This window comes from Brassica napus, chromosome A1 (assembly GCF_020379485.1).
Source record: "Brassica napus cultivar Da-Ae chromosome A1, Da-Ae, whole genome shotgun sequence".
Taxonomy (NCBI): Eukaryota; Viridiplantae; Streptophyta; class Magnoliopsida; order Brassicales; family Brassicaceae; genus Brassica; species Brassica napus.
This window is the reverse complement of record NC_063434.1, coordinates 30413485-30433032: the sequence shown is the minus strand read 5'-3', so window position 1 is coordinate 30433032 and position 19548 is coordinate 30413485. Positions and strand designations below refer to the sequence as shown.

General features: G+C 33.4%; 2 protein-coding genes across 2 annotated transcripts; both read left to right on the top strand.

Moving 5' to 3' along the window:
• The first annotated feature begins 5712 nt into the window (after positions 1–5712).
• LOC125606932 (protein EXPORTIN 1B) lies at positions 5713–12723 on the top strand. Its single transcript, XM_048776084.1, has 32 exons — positions 5713–6030; positions 6175–6291; positions 6360–6452; positions 6519–6590; positions 6672–6779; positions 6854–6936; positions 7084–7222; positions 7310–7378; positions 7458–7535; positions 7689–7751; positions 7842–7886; positions 8065–8172; positions 8292–8390; positions 8478–8681; positions 8876–8935; positions 9039–9149; positions 9308–9405; positions 9591–9699; positions 9925–9990; positions 10069–10167; positions 10247–10327; positions 10409–10498; positions 10585–10670; positions 10760–10840; positions 10937–11119; positions 11205–11271; positions 11395–11505; positions 11608–11715; positions 11809–11946; positions 12041–12178; positions 12260–12364; positions 12461–12723. Exons 1-32 carry the CDS (start codon positions 5932–5934, stop codon positions 12581–12583), a joined length of 3231 nt encoding a protein of 1076 aa, XP_048632041.1. The 5' UTR covers positions 5713–5931; the 3' UTR covers positions 12584–12723.
• A 5175-nt stretch (positions 12724–17898) lies between these two features.
• LOC125606910 (ADP-ribosylation factor 1-like 2) lies at positions 17899–19303 on the top strand. Its single transcript, XM_048776014.1, has 6 exons — positions 17899–18077; positions 18237–18327; positions 18419–18534; positions 18671–18730; positions 18828–18893; positions 18974–19303. The coding sequence occupies exons 1-6, from the start codon at positions 18021–18023 to the stop codon at positions 19160–19162; spliced, it is 579 nt and encodes a 192-aa protein (XP_048631971.1). The 5' UTR covers positions 17899–18020; the 3' UTR covers positions 19163–19303.
• The last annotated feature ends 245 nt before the right edge of the window (positions 19304–19548 follow it).

Sequence of the window (19548 nt, the reverse complement as noted above, 5' to 3'; positions counted from 1 at the left end):
TGCATAACAAAATTGTAGAAGTACCATATCATAATGGTTAAGGTTTAAAGACTTTTATACCCAGGTCTGGAATTCGAATCGGATTGCACATTATATATGAGGTATAAGGTTCAATTCCGGGCAAAAGTGATTTATTAGACAATTATGGAGAATACGGAAAAAACTTACAAGTGATATTCATCATGATGCAAATAAATCCGGTCAGACGTGGATTTTCATAAGACGTCTCAAGTGACACAATTAAGTGTAGATCTTCATAAAGCATATAGTATTGTCGGTTGTCGAATCGTCTATTTAATATTTCTCATAATTGTAATATCATAATAAATTAGCGTTAAAAATAAACTTTATAACATGTCTTATCTTTTTCACGTACATATAGATTGTGGTTGGGACATTTGGAGTAAATAAGAGGAAATAAATAAAAATGGAAAAGAAAGTAGAATAAATATTTATCATAGTTTAGTTATCGTTGTAAAAAAAAATAGAGTAAATATATATTGCTGTTCGAAGTAGAATAAATTTGTTTTGTGTATTAGAACATCTTCATCAATAGTATGAGGGCCGAGGTTTTAAAAAGTTATTAATTGCTAATCTAACAATAATAAAAGAGGAATAAGATCAACATGTAAGCTGTCCACATAAGCATAAAAAATCAACCTATCACAAAGCTTTAAGTTGCCACATCAGCTCGACCTGTCCTACTTCTTCGTTGCGAACAAGTTGATGATTGAAACTAATCGTCTCTTCATCTTTCTTTTCATTTCAATGCATCATTTAATTATAGTCTGTTTGTCTCCCTCTCCACTTCAAATCCCTAAATCCCCAAGCATCACCCTATCTATTGTATTCCCGTCTCTCTCTGTCAACGGCTCCACATTCTGGAAATCAAAACCCACCGCATCCATGGCTAACAACAAGGCAAAATCAACTGTTTTTCAGAAAAAAGAATCTATACATACAAAAAGTAAAAATTTTAATAGTATTCTATGTTGTTTATGTATACTTTATATTATTTTCTGTTTGTAGCTTATGACAAAAGCTATGAATCATGAACTGTGACAAGGTGAAGTATTTAGTGGACAGAGGCTGCGTTTTGGGAATCATAGCAAGGATTCTCAACAATGGCGGCCACTCCTTCTCACAGCCTTCTCACGAAGAACTATCACTGTCGTTCAAAACCACCAGCTCCCTGAACCTTTGTTCATTCATCTTCTGGAGAAAAGATCCCGAGTAGCTACGAAAGCTTCTCTCTCTAGAACCAACGAGGCATTTTTATCCGCCGTCATCTCCAGGCTCGAGCGTGAACAGCAAGGATTAACCGACGGCAGTGGAGAACAGTGGCATACGGCGGAGGATTTCCGCCGGCGCGATAAGAAAACCGAGGAAGAGAGGAGGCTTAGAGACACGTGGCGTAAGATCCAAGGAGAAGACGATTGGGCCGGGTTAACGGACCCGATGGACCCGGTTCTCAGATCGGAGATGATCCGGCGAAATGGCTCAGGCCTGTTACGACGCCTTCGACTTCGATCCTTCCTCGACGGCAACCCACGTCGAGTGTAATCTTCACTTTGGTCACACATTGGGTCTGTTGATTTTTGAAAGTATTTGACCTTACATTAGTTCTGTGTTTTGATTTAGGTTGGCCTCTAAAGGTATAATGTCTCCATTTAGATCCGACGTGGGTTGCTGGTTCGATGAGGCTCTGAGAACTCAAGCAGTGCTATTGGAGGCAGGCTTTCTGAATATCTTTGGTCAGTGTCAAGTTTCTTGATCTCTTATGGATGCAGTTTTTATACTTTTTTGCTATGTACAGAGAAATGAGTTCTTATAAGCATTGTTCTATTGGATCAACACTCACACCTGATGCAAAATGATATTTTTTGTAAACATCAATTTTTTACTGCACGTCCAAGGTATAATACAATCTCGCAAGATCCATATATGCATGTTGGTTAACGTCAAGATTTCTAACTGCAAATTTGTGGAGAATGTTTTTTCGAACATTGGTAGACTAATATTTTATATGGAGAGGAGAAAGCGAGTGCAATTGTTGCTTCATATTATTGCCATTAGTTCAATGCAGCTATATGGAGAGGAGCAGGTGACTGCAATTGCAAGCAAGAAGCTCACCTGAGAAGGCAGTTAGTTCATCACAATGTCAGTAGAAAGTAGAAGCTGACCAGAAGAAAGAAGGTGATGATGAAATCTACCTGCGATCAATAGCCCCATGAGACCAACATCCTTGAGAGGAACACTCTGCACTCTCTCGCTTCAAAGCTAACAACAAATCTCTAAGGTAATTTCTGAACTAATCTCCTAATCATATATCTTTCTTTTTGTTTGGTCAAAATCTCCTAATCATATATCTATATTCTAACTTAAAGAGTGGAAACAAAAAATAAAGTGGACTAGGGTTTGGTCAATGTGTTAAAAACAGATGCAAGAAGTACATCAGATATGAATCATGCAAGCAGGACAAGAGTCAGGGGAAGTATCACTAAGGCAGATCCATGATGATGATAGATTTTGATAAAAGGTTAGTGGATTTACTTAGTTACGTAACAGCAGATTTTGGTTGTAGTAGTTATGTAACTTTCACATTTACTCTCTTCATATTTAAATGCCTCTTTCGCTTCATTCATCGTCCCTTTAAGTTAGCCTTCAGGCACTTAAATCGCACAGACACAGCTAGGCTTTGTGGTCTCAGTAGCGATTGCGGTTTGCATTTTGTGCTCTCCGCAGGCCAGTCTCCCTTACATCTACGTAGAAAGCCGCATTGGTTCTCAGTGTCTCATGGATCCCATTACACCTTGCACTTGAAAAGGAACAAAAAAAATTCAAGAAATAAGGAAGAAGAGCAGAAGTTGTGTCATGCTGTTTTGGTAAGTTTAATTTTCGGCTGTTGAATGTGACATGGATCTTCTTACTGATGAACTAATGCATTTTATTTTCTTTGTTAGGCTGCTAATCATTTCATGTGTATGGGTGCGAGCAAGGTAATTCTCGCTAATTGTATGTTTTTGTGCTTTGCATCATCCTGGTTATGCATGTGGAACTGGAAATCTTTTTATTCCTTAGTTGGTGCCTTGACCTTTCAGGAGTTGAAAAAAAAACAAAATATTCTACAACTTCAACTGGTGATCTTGGAATTGGGCTTGAACAGCTTCATCTAATGTCAAAAGTTAAGAACATTGATTCTCTGCAGCTATATGGAGAGGAGCAAGCGAGTGTAATTTCAAGCAAACAACTTCACCATAGAACGCGGTTCATCACAATGCCAGTGCGAATAAGAAGTCAGATAAGAAGACTATGTCCTTTTCGGGTCTCAGCTCTGTCTCTTCTTCCATAAGAAGATCAAAGAAAACGCACAAGTCGTTTATCTCCATCGTTTGGACTTGACATAGCGTTTCAGAGAAAGGGAATAGAGGTTTCATAAATCATTATTGTTTTTTTTTATGTTGCGTTAGTTCTCAGTTAGGTCAATTTCTCAAATGGAAAATAAGTTTTTGAAATTAAGATACATATACATGTACGTTTTAAACTTTGTCAAAATATCATAACAAATACATTTCTCTTACCGTAATTGTTAAACAGCAATGTTGTTCATGTTTCGTTTGCGGCTTCGTATTTCCTTTCTTTTTGTATTGTCTAAATTTATTCTTCCAAAAAATCTTGGTTCGTACACTACTTTTTCTCTGTATGTATTTATTTAGCAAATTTTTAATCCATTCATAAGTCTACCACCAAAAAGTAGAAATTATTTACTCTATTATCATCAAGATTATAATTAAAACAAAACAAAAAACATACAGACAATATACAAAAATTAAAATACAGAAAAAATATTTAATCTATTTTCTATTTCAAGAAGATATGTTACTTAAATTTGCCGGTCTAAAAATATGATGGATATAAAAAACCAATTCAATGATTTAAGATTTGAAATCGCTTTTTTAATTTCTTGAACATATACATAATTGATCTATTTTAAAAATAATGAACATTATTATATAATATTATATTTTATATGTTTTTTTATTTGGTGTATGTTTTAAATTATTATCTTTTATTAAACTTAATATTGCACCATGAAACGAATAAATATAGTCTCAGTTCTGAGACTATTATTCAACAATCAACTCCAAAGAAAACTCCCAAACCTATAATAATACTTTGAAATGCATTATCAAACAATTGTTATTCCGATGCATTTACTTATGATGAATTTTTGATAATTTTAAACTATGTTGAAAGTCATATATACAAATAATATTATTAAACTTACAAAATTTAACAGAAAATAACCTAAAATATCTTATTTTGTAGTGATAAGTACTATTATTTTTCCGCTTTACATAATAAAACATATTTTACAAAAAACAAGACTCTGTCTAACAATAAAGAAAAATTGAAATTAAATTCCCCATTTTATATCAATAAACCAAGCACAAAACAATGAAATTATTAAGTTGAACTGGTCAAATAAAAACAAATCTCCCCAGTTTGATGCAATAATTTACATATGAAAAAACATGATTAAATTTAAAATATAAATTACTATGAAAGTATGTGAAAATTATTACTCGCTTCAATATTTGAAAAAAAAAATTTACTAACACCACTATTGATGTTGTTTGCAGCTTCAGAATAGGTCAAAAATAATACAAATCAAATCATTTTGAGGCATTATTAAAATCACAAAAGAGTATACAAGATCATAACTAAATCAAAAAGCAATAAAAAAATCCAAAGTATCTTAATATGCTTTAATGTTGAAGACATTTTTTCGGTTTATTAATTCTAAATTATGTTAAAATATAAAAAAATAAACATCAATAAAATTATTGAAGAAAATTTAGAGACTGACCAACCAAAAACACTTACGCAAATAATAACTTATTAAGTTAATATTGGGAAAATGAGACATGCAAAAAGAAAAAAAAACAATACACTAAATATAAAATAAAACAAAAACTAATTAAAACGTTATATAGTTATACTAATTTAAAATACATAATCCGCGCGTAGCGCGGAAAAAGAATCTAGTTAAAGTAAAAATGATTGATGGGGTTTTAATATCCATCCAATAAAGTATCAAAAGCTTTCTTCTGAGATTTTATTGGAAGAGTATTAAAACTCTATCAATCGCTTTTGGTTTAATTAACAATTAATTTTTTTTTTAACTTTCATTTCGTATTATTGATGGAATGTTCTTATACTTTCTTTTAACACAGTATCTAGAAAAAATATTTTTAGCTGATTGATAAACTTTGAGAGTAAATAAAAGTAATTAATTTTTCTTCTTTATTATTTAATCTAAATGTAAAATCCAGTCAAAATCATATGCATTCACTAGTAAACAGATATAAACAAAACAATACCATTTTTATTAATAAAAATACACAATTTTTTATATCATAAACCATCTTTTTTTTGTCATCTGAAAATATTACTTAAACATCCAAATCACAATTTCATTACAACAGATCCTCCATCATATGCTAAGATAAAAAAGATATCATAAATCATCTATATATAGACAAAAATATCTAAAATAGTTAAATAATCTTTTTGTATATATCCTACACCTCTAGAAAGAGCGTATTGACATGAATATTCAATGTTTATATAATATAATAAACCTTTCCTTATATTTAATTTAATTACATAACCTTTCATTATATTTAAACTAGTCAAAACCCTTCGACGGTCAACGTAAGTACAAGTCCTTCCTTCCTTATTTTTCCTTCTCCCTCCCTGCGTCAATCTCAGGCTTCCTTCATAAACCTCTCTCTCTCTCGATAATATATATATAATAATCTCCCTCTCGCCCTTACGCTCATCGAAACCTCTCGCTCTCTCTCTATAGTCCAATAATACACAATCGCTTCTAATCGACCTCCATTGATTCTCACCTTCCCACCAACCATGGCTGCCGAGAAGTTACGCGACTTGAGTCAGCCTATCGACGTCACCTTGCTCGACGCTACCGTTGAGTCCTTCTACGCAACGGGATCGAAGGATGAAGTAAGTCAATTTGCTTATAAGCTCCTAATCGATGAACGAAACGAAACGAAACGAAACGAAACGAATCAATTCAATCGCGTCTTGTGTGTTCTTATACTGTTGATTGCGTATTCGATTAGCGTTTGTGTGTTGATTTGTTTTCAGAGAGCTGCGGCGGATAATATTCTTCGGGAATTGAAAGCGAACCCTGACACCTGGCTTCAAGTGGTTCACATTTTGCAAAGCACGAGGAGTACACATACCAAGTACTTTGCTCTTCAGGTGAAGTTTTGGCTTATTCAACTTTTTTTGCTATTGGGGGAAAAAGTTCTGATGGATTGATCTTTCAGGTGCTGGAAGGTGTTATTAAATATAGGTGGAATGCTTTACCTGTTGAACAGCGTGATGGAATGAAGAATTACATCTCTGAAGTCATCGTGCAGGTATAGTATATTTGAGAGGTTGTTAGTTAGAATGAACTTAAATGTTTTTTTTTTGTTATCGTGTAGCTCTCAGGGGATGAAGGATCTTTCAGAGCGGAAAGGCTTTATGTCAACAAGTTAAATGTCATTCTGGTTCAGGTATGTATATATCTTCAGGGTTTCATGCTTTGAGTCTTTGTTGTGTGTTTACTATCTATTTATTTGTGGTGTGTAATACAGATCGTGAAACATGAGTGGCCTGCAAAGTGGAGGAGTTTTATTCCTGATCTAGTTAAAGCTGCCAAAACTAGCGAGACTTTATGTGAGAATTGCATGGCTATTTTGAAGGTAAGTATTGTCTAACTACTTTTGCATTGAGTTCATGATGGACTTTTAAATAATATTCCTTTTTTTTTCTTTAGCTCCTGAGCGAAGAGGTATTTGATTTCTCAAAAGGAGAGATGACTCAGCAGAAGATAAAGGAGATGAAAGAGTCCCTAAACAGGCAAGTTAGACTTTTCTGGAAGTTTACTTTATTACAATTAGAGTAAAATCAAGAGCAAACTATGCTCAAAACTTCAAATATCTTGCCATAATTTCAACTGATGATTGTTCCATATTCTACTGACTTGTTCTGTTTTGTAATGTGCAGCGAGTTTCTACTCATTCACGAGTTATGCCTATATGTTCTCTCAGCTTCCAAAAGACCAGAGCTTATTCGCTCAACGCTCTCTGCATTGCATGCCTATCTTTCTTGGATTCCGCTTGGCTATATATTCGAGTCACCCTTGGTAATATATTTGGAATATAAGTGGACTAAGAGAGGTTAACAAGTCTCACATTATCGATATCCTTATTACTGATCTCATTGTTCGCAGCTGGAGACCCTCCTTAAATTCTTCCCTGAGCCGGCATATAGGAATCTCACCCTTCAATGTCTGTCAGAGGTATGCCTGTTTATAGTCCGGGTGTTATGGGTGTCACTATTTTACTGTCACTGTCTAATGGCTTGTGTTTCTCTGGCAGGTTGCAGCTCTTAATTGTGGGGACTTCTACAATGGGCAATATGTCAAGATGTACGGCATTTTCATGGGACAGTTGCAGGTAATACTGCTTCTTTTTATTGGTTTTGTTCATTGATGATTCAACACTTTCAGTTTTAGTTGGTTATTTACCCTATGTGGTCGTTTATGGTATTTACCTTATTATGTTTACTTTCATGTTACAGTGGCTTACGTTTTTTTTCCATGTCTGCAGGCAATGCTTCCTTTAAATATCAATATCCCAGAGGCATATTCAAATGGAAGTGACGAAGAACAGGCAAGTCTTTTACGAGCATTAGGTTCCTACCATCCCATATCTTAGTGTAAAATTTCGAGATGATGACTGTATATTTGTCTTTACCTCTAGGCTTTTATCCAGAACTTGGCACTGTTCTTCACTTCATTTTTCAAGGTAATTTTCTTTCTTTGTGGAGTAAGATGTGTTATGTGGGTTTTCCTTGAATTTTAGGCTTTATATGTGTGTAAACGAGGGATGAGGGTTTAAATTTATTTTTTCTAGTCCTTTTTCTTTCATATTTTTTATATGCATTTCAAAAATAGTAATATTGCTCGCTGTCCTTTATTTGCAGTCGCATATAAAAGTTCTAGAATCTGCACCCGAGATTATTTCTTTACTACTTGTGGGTCTGGAATATCTCATTAGCATTTCATATGTTGATGACACTGAAGTATTCAAGGTAATGTGCATTATCTTTGTACCTTTGATGTCTATTAATAATACTATAATAAGAATTATCTCATGTTATTTGTCAATGCTTTGGAAATTGATAGTTTTTGCTTGCTTATGAGTGAACAGGTTTGTTTGGACTACTGGAATTCACTAGTTTCGGAGTTATTTACGTTACATCATCATGTCGGCCACCCTGGTCTAACTCCAAGTCTGTTTGGATTGCAAGTATGACTTCTTTAGATTCTTTCACAAGATGAGATTAGGATTGTATATTGCGCTACTTACGTTTTGTCTTGATTTGCCTATTGTCAGATGGCTTGCCTTCCTCGTACGGCTGGTAGCATCAAACCGGAAGTCACAGAGCGACAAAAACTTTATGCTGATCCATTATCAAAACTAAGGGGGCTCATGATTAGTCGTATGGCTAAGCCTGAAGAAGTGATAATTGTTGAAGATGAAAATGGAAATATAGTCCGTGAAACTATGAAGGATAATGATGTTCTTGTCCAATATAAGGTATCTTCTGTTACATAAGATATATACTAGATCCTCAGAGAAGGCCTGGATTTATACATAATTACTAAACTGATTATATCTCTACTTGAATCACACTTATTTAGACTTTATTCTAGGTTTAGTATTTATTATATAGACTCTATTCTAGGTTTCAATCGTACGGTATTCTTATTTCATATCTTACACTGTTGCAGATAATGCGGGAGACATTAATCTATCTCTCGCACCTTGGTCATGATGATACCGAAAGACAGGTACTTGTTATTAGAGATGTCAGGTTGTCCTTATTTTGTGAATTATCTACAGGCTTGGCTGACCCTGTTGTGTTGATATCAACTTTTTGTTGTTCCTGCAAAGATGTTGAGTAAGCTAAGCAAACAGTTAAGCGGGGAGGAATGGGCATGGAACAATCTGAACACTTTATGCTGGGCTATTGGATCTATTTCTGGTTCCATGGATGTTGACCAAGTAAGTTCTCAGCTCTCATTGTCGTCTACTTGCATCTTCAACTAACAACAATTGAGAATTTTGTTTGTAATGCAGTAACAAATACATTTTTGAATCTAGCTATTTGGTAGCATCTTTCTAATGTTTCTAGTGCTCTCATTGTCGTGTCTTTATTTCAGGAAAACAGATTTCTGGTGATGGTTATTCGTGATTTGTTAAGTTTATGTGAAATCATCAAGGGAAAAGACAATAAAGCTGTTATTGCAAGCAACATCATGTGAGTTTGTTTGTACATTATAAATGCTAATATGGAAACCTGCTTGATACTTACGTAGTGTTAGATTTTTACTATAAATGGATCACATGTTCCTTGGTAGCATGACATTATCCTAAAACTTGAACTTGTTCCATGCATGATTCGTTTGAGTATTTGATCTTTGTCTTCTTGTTCTTTCGTTTCAGGTATGTTGTTGGACAGTACTCGAGGTTCTTAAGGGCTCACTGGAAGTTTCTGAAAACAGTTGTTCATAAGTTGTTTGAATTCATGCATGAGACACATCCTGGTGTTCAGGTAATTCTTCTCGTTTTAAAGTTGAAGACTTTAGAATTCGTGCTGAAGTTACAGTTTCTTGGCTGAATCTTTCATAATGAAGTATGACCGATTGGGAAATTTGATTTCATTATCCATGTACCAACAATTATTACATCTCAGTATTTATAGAAGTTATTGTTACTTTCTATGCGGTCTGGTTTATCAAAAATCTGCTCAAGCTAATATCCTACATTTTCCTTTCAGGACATGGCGTGTGATACATTCTTGAAAATTGTTCAAAAATGCAAGCGCAAATTCGTTATTCTTCAGGTATGTACTAGTTCGTTTAATGCACATTTTAATCCTTTACTTTATCATCTAAAATGAGGTCATCTTTGTTTTTTTTAGGTTGGAGAGAAGGAGCCATTTGTATCTGAACTTTTGTCAGGACTTGTTACTATTGTTGGAGATCTTGAACCTCATCAGATTCACACCTTTTATGAATCTGTACGTGTTTTTAATCGTGTCTGGTTTATGGAGATGGAAAGCTATTACTTGCTTGATCTCACTCTCTGTCTCTCTTTAGGTTGGTAGTATGATCCAGGCAGAAACAGATCCTCAGAAGAGGAGTGAATATATCCAGAGGTTGATGGATCTCCCTAATCAGGTTTGTTATTAAGCAAAAACGTACTGTTCAGCTTCTGTTTTCCAGAGTCGCTAAACGTTTTCTTTTTCCTCTACAATGTAGAAATGGACAGAAATTATAGGACAAGCACGTCAGAATGCAGATATCCTCAAAGACCCAGATATGATACGTACTGTACTTAATATCCTCCAGGTCTGATCTCGTATTACGTTGGTATACACTTTTTATTCATCTTCTAGAGCTAGTTGGACCGTTTTTTTACTTATATTTGTATGCAGACAAATACGAGGGTTGCAACTTCACTAGGAACACATTTCTTATCTCAAATCTCGTTGATCTTCTTGGATATGCTGAATGTTTATAGGTGATTTTCTTATACTTCACAAATGTTTACATACTTTTTATCTCCTTTATTTAGTAAGCATTGACTTTATTCTTCCTCTTCTGCACCAGAATGTACAGTGAACTCGTGTCGAGCAACATTGCTGAGGGTGGCCCGTATGCTTCGAGGACATCTGTTGTTAAACTTCTAAGGTAGGATGGCTTTCTATACCAAATTTAGAAAATCACAGATGTATGTATATTACAAACTTGAATCTTATCTACATATTTTATGCTTTCATGGAACAGATCTGTTAAGAGAGAAATCCTTAGGTTGATAGAAACGTTTCTAGAGAAAGCGGAATACCAGCCACACATTGGCAAACAGTTTGTTCCACCAATGATGGATCCAGTTCTTGGTGACTATGCAAGAAACGTTCCCGACGCAAGGGAATCAGAAGTCTTATCACTCTTTGCGACAATAATAAACAAGTACGTCTCTTGTCTCTGTTGATGCATGCCTCATCATAAGAGAAGTCTTACAGCAAAATGTAACATGTAAATGTGTTTGGTTTAGGTACAAGGTTAATATGCAAGATGAAGTGCCCCGCATTTTTGAAGCTGTTTTCCAGTGCACTTTGGAGGTAACAGATTCTACGGTCCATATATGGTTTAACTTGTCTTTTATTTTTATTCTTGATCCAGTAGTTATGCGTACAAGGAACTGACTAGTGAGGGCCGATTCGTTTTCTCATTTTTGTATGCAGATGATCACGAAGAATTTCGAAGATTATCCAGAGCACCGCCTCAAGTTTTTCTCGTTACTTCGTGCTATTGCGACGTTCTGTTTCCCTGCCTTGGTACAGTTGTCAAGTGAGGTTGGTGTTTATGGTCTTGCATATAGTTTTCTTAGCTCTTACTATACTAATTGGTTTAGTGATCCCTGAGCTTTTCCTTTTTTTTTGTGTGCCTCTCATCAGCAACTGAAGCTAGTGATGGATTCAGTTATCTGGGCGTTTAGGCATACCGAAAGAAACATCGCAGAAACAGGGCTTAATCTCTTGCTGGAGCTGCTGAAAAAGTTTCAGGTTATGAAACTTCCCTGTCTCACTTCTAATCTTCATTGGTTTGTGCCATTAAGTGCGTGATCTATAACATGTTATTATCTCTAATTGTGACAGAAATCTGACTTCTCTAACCAATTCTACCGGACATACTTCATGCAAATTGAGCAAGAGATATTTGCTGTCTTGACCGATACCTTCCACAAGCCTGGGTTCAAGTTTCATGTCTTGGTGCTACAGCATCTATTTTCCCTGGTAATAAAAATACATATACACACACACACTTAAAATCTACCGTTTGCTAGTTTCTGCTGATTTTAAGAGAGATTCATGTTTTAAAACATTTCAGGTTGAGAGCAAGTCTTTGACGGAACCTTTGTGGGATGCTTCAACGGTGCTTCAGCAATACCCAAACAATGCTGCCTTTGTTCTTGAATACACCATCAAGCTTCTAAGCTCATCATTCCCAAACATGACTACATCAGAGGTAACTTAACTAAACTAACATTAACCAGACGATTGATTTGCTGTTTCATTGCTTAATCTTTTTTACATTGAAACAAAACAGGTGACGCAATTTGTGAATGGACTTTACGAGTCGAGAAGTGACATTGCGAGATTCAAGAATAACATACGAGACTTCCTTGTACAGTCCAAGGAATTCTCTGCTCAGGTATAATAATAGTTTTAACTACAAAGATTGGTTTCTCACCAATAAAAACTACATTTCGTTGAAACTGTATTGAATGTATTTGTTTTTTATTTTCAGGATAACAAAGATCTATATGCTGAAGAAGCTGCTGCTCAAATTGAGAGAGATATACAAAAGATGCTTTTGATTCCTGGTCTTATTGCTCCAAACGAGATTCAAGACGACATGGCTGATTCATAAACTATTTCTTAGGATGAATTTATTCAGTGAATCTTGTTTTTTTATTTTTTCCTTTTACATTGAATATTTCATATTTTATTAAGCTAGATCGAATCATTCATAAGTTAAAAATATATAAATTTGAGTTTAATGGCCTCAAATTAATACACTTTTTTTCTTCAAAATGTAATGTTGTAGAGACGTTTTACATTTTTAAATCAACCAAGTTTATTGATAAATGTCTAATCAATTTAATTTAAAGTATTCATGATTCGTTGAGCTATATATTTATTAATTAAATATAAATATTTAAAAATGGTAAAAAATATATATATTTAAGCTGCTTGGCTAAAACATTTTATCTCAAAAAATGTTTTAAAAATGAGAAAGGTAAAAAAACTTTTGAATAAACATAGTAAAAGAAATGCTAATATACATATTCTTTAGACTGAATATCTATTAGAGTAAAAGGTTGATTGCTTATAAAGAAAAGTAAGAAAACATTAAACAGTAAAAATGAAATATTTTCTTAATCGGTTTCAGTCGATTAGATTTTTCTAATACGAGTTACAATTGAATTCAATAGAGCAAACCAAGCCTTATCAAAATACTGGAATAATCCCTTGCAACATAAACGTAACCTCTGTAAAAGTCTAACCCAATTAATTTATTAAGTATTCATGATTTGGTTGAACTATAAATATATATTAAATATTTTAAAAGGTAAAGTTATATATATTCTTTAGCTATACCAGTTTGACTGAAACATATTTTCTTGTAACACTAGCTGAAACATATTTTCTCTCATAATATTAGAAAAGAGAAAAATACAAAAAAAAACCTTTTTTGAACAAAAAAAAGAAAGGTAAAAACTCCACTAGTCAATAAAAATGGAATATTTTTTAATCAGTCTCAATTGATATAAATTTTCTAAACCAAGTTAAAATTGAATTCAAGAGAACAAACTAAGTCGTATCTAAAACAACTGGAACAATCCCTTTTAACTAAAACGCAACATTAAATAATGTCTAACCAATTTAATTTAAAAGTATTCATGATTGATTTATATATTTATATATATTGAATATTTTACAATAGTATAAATGTATATATATTTTAAGCTATCTATGTTTAGGTAAAACATCTTATCTCTAAAAATATTTAAAAAGAAAAAATAAAAAACTTTTTAAGCAAAAAAAAAAGTAAATAAATCAATAATTAATAAATATGGAATATTTTTTATAAATTTCAGTCATTTAATTTTTTTTAAACCAAGACACAATTGAATTCGAGAGAGCAAACCAAATCGAATATAAAACAACTTGAATAATTCCTTATAAGAAAATGCAATTCTCTCTCTCTCTCTCTCTCTCTCTCTCTCTCTCTCTCTCTCTCTCTCTCTCTCTCTCTCTCTCTCTCTCTCTCTCTCTCTCTCTCTCTCTCTCTCGATAATATTTGACACACATTTTAAATTTCTCCGCCAAAACCTTAGAAATATCATCTCTGCTTGCATGGAAGACATGTATTTTGGTACCACCCTCGTCATACCCATGGCGAGAAAGAACTCGATTTGATGTGTTACGATAAAAGTTTTCATCAATGGAGACTAGATTGGATTTCATATGGATAATCCAAGAGTTTTTTAGCTGATGATCTGCAAATCTTTGACAAAAAATTTGTGGGATGCTTCAATGGTACTTCAGCAATATCCAAACAATGCTGCCTTTGTTCTTGAATACACCATCAAGCTTCTAAGCTCATCATTCCCAAACATGACTACATCAGAGATACTTAACTATCATCAACCATATGATTTACTCTTTCATTGCCAACTTAATCTTTTGAGATAAAAACAAACAGGTGACGCAATTTGTGAATGGACTTTGCGAGTCCAGAAGTGACATTGCGAGGTTTAAGGATAACATATGAGACTTCCTTGTACAATCCAAAGAATTATCTCCTCAGGTATAATAATAATACTTTATAACTACAAAGATTGGTTTCTCTTCAATAAACACTACATTTCGCTTAAACTGTATTGAATGGATTTGTTTTTGTTTTCAGGATAACAAAGATCTATATGTCGAAGAAGCTGCTGCTCAATTGAGAGAGATATACAGAAGATGCTTTTGATTCCTGGTCTTAGTGCTCCAAACGAGATTCAAGACGACATGGCCAATTCATAAACTATTTCGTAGGATGAATTTATTCAATGAATCTTGTTTTTTGACATCAAACGTTTCATATTTTATTAAGCTAAATCGAACATTTTCATAAGTTAGAAAATATAAAATTGAGTTTAATGGCCCCAAAGTAATACACTTTCCTTCTCGAAATATAATGTTTTAGAGGCGTTTTACATTTTTAAATCAACTAAGTTTATTGATAAAATGTCTAACCAATTTAATTTATTAAGTATTCATCATTGTTAAACTATATATATATATATTTATTAAATATAAATATTTTAAAATGGTAAAGTATATATTTTATGCTATGCATGTTTGGCTAGAACATTTTCTCCAAAAAAATATTAAAAAAAGAGAAAATTAAAAAAAAAAACTTTTCTGAATAAAAAAGTAAAAGAAGTGCCAATCTAAATACTTTTTAGACTAAAGGGTCAATTACTCATAAAGAAAAGTAAAAAATCAATAAAAATGATATATTTTCTTAATCGGTTTAAATCAATTTGATTTTTCTAAAACGAATTAAAATTGAATTCAATAGAGCAAACCAAGCCTTATCGAAATACTGGAATAATCCCTTGTAACGTGAATGTAACCTTTGTAAATGTCTAACCAAATTAATTTATTAAGTATGCAAGTTTAGCTGACACATATTTTCTTGTAACACTAGCTGAAACATATTATCTTTCAAAAATATTAGAAAACGAGAAAATTAAAAATTCTTTTTTGAACCAAAAAATAAAGGTAAAACCCCCATTAATCATTAAAGATGTAATATTTTCTTTATCATTCTCATTTGATTTGATTTTCCTAAACCGAGTAAAAATTGAATTCCAAAGAGAACAAACTAAGCCGTATCTAAAACAACTGGAATAATCCCTTGTAACAAAAACACAACAATTAATTTATTAGGTATTCATGATTGATTGGGCTATATATATTAAATATTTTACAATGGTAAATGTATATATTTTGAGCTATCTATGTTAAGGTAAAACATCTTATCTCTAAAAATATTAGAAATGAGTAAAAAACAATTGAGCAAAAAAAAGTAAAAAATCACTAGTCAATAAATTTGTAATATTTTCTATGAGTGTTTATTTATTTTTAAAAACTACATATAATTGAATTCGAGAGAGCATCCCAAGTCGAATCTAAAACCATTTGAATAATTCCTTATAAGAAAACACAATTTTTCATCCTTAGAAAATTGCCTCTGCTTGCAATTCCTTGTTATTTCACAAACGTTTCATATTTTATTGTAGAACGGGATTGTTGCTATTTCATGCCATGATGGCTACAACGACAGAGATGCTACAGTCATGAACAAATATTCAATTGACAAAGGATTTTTTCCGCTCTGTGTCTTATCGCACATACAAGTCAATAATCTGCGTTTGATCTTGTGTTGTTTTCCTGTGTTCTGAAAATTGAGAATGATTTTCCCTTATACACTCCTTTGATCTCACTTGCATTTTCTTGGTGATCAAGATGCCAGAAAATGAAAGGAATACTGTTTAAGCGGCCACAAAAAAGACGCATGATGCATTTGGACGATGATGGTCTTCCACTCCTTGTGAGTTTCTGTTTCTATTTTTTTTTTTGTGTTTGGTGACTTGATGTGAACTTTATTGTTAATCATACAATTTCTCTTTAATTCTTTTGTTTAAGGAACAAGATATTTGGAACCCAAGGTAATCATAGGGTTAAATGAGGATGATAATCTTGTCTATTAGTAAAATATGTGTCGCTTTGTGTTATTTGATGGATTTACTTACTTTGATTTTGTTTTTAGATGTTGTTGACTACACATGCTCCAAATGGGTCTCGGTTGGTGAAAGTGAAACGAGAATGGTTGAAACTCCACATATCATAAGTTCAACAGCCGCCACTCCCTAAAATGATTTATAGGGATGACCACTTCTCAAGAAGATATGCCATGGACAGTGGAAGACATCACTCCCGACATTATCATCAACCCACACTGGTAGTGAAATACTGATAATTAAAATATTTTTGTAGGTTGATAACATTAGTAAAATGCTTCATAGTAGACACTCCTACCAAAGAGGGATGTGAGAGGATGTATGACGGTCATACCGAGAGACCGATCACGTCAATGATCTCTACAAGTTTTCTTTAGATATGTAATGTTAACATTTGGTTGTGTTTTGACTAAATAGTCTCCCGTAATACATACCAATCTCACGGTTGAAAAGCAAGTACTTTAGATCACAAAGGAATATGTATAGATTGTGGACAAGATGATACATATGCAACTTTTGAGAATCTAGTCGCAAGTACAAGTTTTGGTCATTTTCTAACAGTTTCCTTTCCTAAGCCAGAACAAAGGTGGATGACATAGTTGATCGAGGCTTGATGGAATATGTATATGCAGAGCAAGAGAAGAGTACCATGATTTTTATATCTATCAAGGTAAAGTTATTTAGTTAAAAAATAAGCATATTGTTACAAAGAGTTTGAGATCCAAAGCACTTGTTTATTCTAGAGTCTCTATAAAAACCGAGACGTTCTAAAGGCCACTATGAGATTCACTCATCACTAATATTGGATGTATGTACATCAATTATAAAATGTTGCAAATAACAAAAAAAAAATAGTATTCTAATAATAATATGTCAAATCTAATTTTTTAAATATTTTGTTTACTAATACAAGTATTCTATTTAGTTTTGTCTAAAATACATAATAATATTATTGTCTTTAATTATTTCATATTTTTATATAAAGTGTTGCAAGTGTTATAATTAACAGGGCATAAATAAACTATAATATATATAAAATTAAAAATATATCCTAAGCTATGCAAAATGTGTATTTTATTAGAATAAATGTACTAATATACACAATCATATTAAATGGTATGTTTTATATACATAACACATTTGAATTTTTTTTTGATAGTTTTGTATATGAAAAATGAATCTAATATACCAACATCTATAATCGATACCATCAACTAATACAATTTACAAACAATTAAAGCATATGATTAACATATAAATTGAATTATATATAAAAAAAAAAAAACAGTCTCCCTCCGGGATGAATTCAATTGTCATTCGGTTTGGGTTTTGCAAACCGAGAGTGACAATTGAATTGGAAAGAGCAAACCAAGCGGAATCTTGAGAGATCCCTTGTATAACAAATGAAAACGCTCCTCCGCTTTATTCTCCGTCTCTCGGAAGAAAGATTCCTCTTCGTTTGATTCTTCCAGCTGTTTCCTTCAGATTCATTCCCTCAGGTTGACAATGGGTCAAACATTTCGCAAGCTGTTCGATACCTTCTTCGGCAATCAGGAGATGAGGGTAACTTACTGATCGATTCTGGAATGTATAGAGATTGTTACAAAATTGATATAGAAGTGAACAATAGCTAATCACAAGTTTGATCTTGTTTCAGCATATACAAAAAGTTATGATCTTTACTGTTCTTCTTTGATTTGTATTTGTTTGGAGCTACTTCAGGTCGTTATGCTGGGTCTGGATGCAGCTGGCAAAACAACGATACTCTACAAGCTGCACATAGGAGAGGTTATGTCCACTGTTCCCACAATCGGTGAGTTTGATTTTGCTTGAAGGAAGCAGCATTTAGATTTTGGTCTCTGTGCCATGGCATTTACTGAGGGGTTTGAGGTTTCTTAACACAGGTTTCAATGTGGAGAAAGTACAGTACAAGAATGTGATGTTTACAGTTTGGGATGTTGGTGGCCAAGAAAAGCTCAGGCCCTTGTGGAGGCATTACTTCAACAATACCGATGGACTTGTATGTCTACACTCTTCTCTCCTTATTTACTTGTTATTCTCATTTTCCTTGGCTCTGATTCTTCAGATGAGAGTTTCCAAACAGATATGTTGTTTTGGAATCTTATCTGATTTTTAATTGCTTGGTGTGCTTGCAGATATACGTGGTGGACTCCTTGGACCGAGAGAGAATTGGCAAAGCTAAGCAAGAGTTTCAGGTTATAGTACAGTACCTTATAGATAAAACTGAACAAGGGTTTTGGTAAAGCTAGTCTCTGAAGAGTCTCTAACCTCTGCTAATTGATTTTGTATCAGGAGATCATAAAAGACCCATTCATGCTCAACAGTGTCATTCTAGTGTTTGCAAACAAACAAGACATGGTAGCTTTAGTTTTCCTTTATTTGAAATTTTTGTTATTTATCATTTACCAGTATTCATCCTAACTCTGTGTGAACCTCAGAGAGGAGCCATGTCTCCACGAGAAGTATGTGAAGGGCTTGGCTTGTTAGATCTCAAGAACAGGAAATGGCATATACAAGGCACATGTGCTCTTCAAGGAGATGGGCTCTATGAAGGCTTAGACTGGTTATCCTCTACGCTCACAGAGGTTAGAGCCGCTGGTTACTCATCGGTTGGTCCCTCATTTTAACTTTACTTTGTCCTCCAAAAGCCAGCTAGCTCATGGTGTCTCAGTCTCTTCACCATTTATATACTTTCGGCCTCTGATATGGTCATGTCACACAGTCAAAAACTCTTTAAGACTTTTGTAATGGAAGTGTTTTTTTCTCTCTCTTTTGGTCTCCACTCTCCACATTGCTCTGATTCTGATTCTGAAAGCTAACGTTAGTATCAAGTAGGCTTCTATTTGCATGATATGACATTGGAACTTCATTGTATATTGTGATGGAAAAGTATATGGGATTCTTAATGTCCCTTTAAGCTTTAATATGATAATGATCTTTTTGCTTCTCACCTGGTAGCTCTTTTGATAATCTTGTTTTAATAATCTTTTTTTTTTCTTTTGAGAAGAGATGA

Coding starts and splice junctions, on each gene's coding strand:
- LOC125606932 (XM_048776084.1), top strand. CDS start 5,932: ATGGCTGCCGAGAAGTTACGCGACTTGAGTCAGCCTATCGACGTCACC. Junction 6,292..6,359: donor CCAAGTACTTTGCTCTTCAG/GTGAAGTTTTGG, acceptor TTGATCTTTCAG/GTGCTGGAAGGTGTTATTAA. Junction 6,937..7,083: donor ATGAAAGAGTCCCTAAACAG/GCAAGTTAGACT, acceptor TGTAATGTGCAG/CGAGTTTCTACTCATTCACG.
- LOC125606910 (XM_048776014.1), top strand. CDS start 18,021: ATGGGTCAAACATTTCGCAAGCTGTTCGATACCTTCTTCGGCAATCAG. Junction 18,535..18,670: donor TCAACAATACCGATGGACTT/GTATGTCTACAC, acceptor GTGTGCTTGCAG/ATATACGTGGTGGACTCCTT. Junction 18,731..18,827: donor AAGCTAAGCAAGAGTTTCAG/GTTATAGTACAG, acceptor ATTTTGTATCAG/GAGATCATAAAAGACCCATT.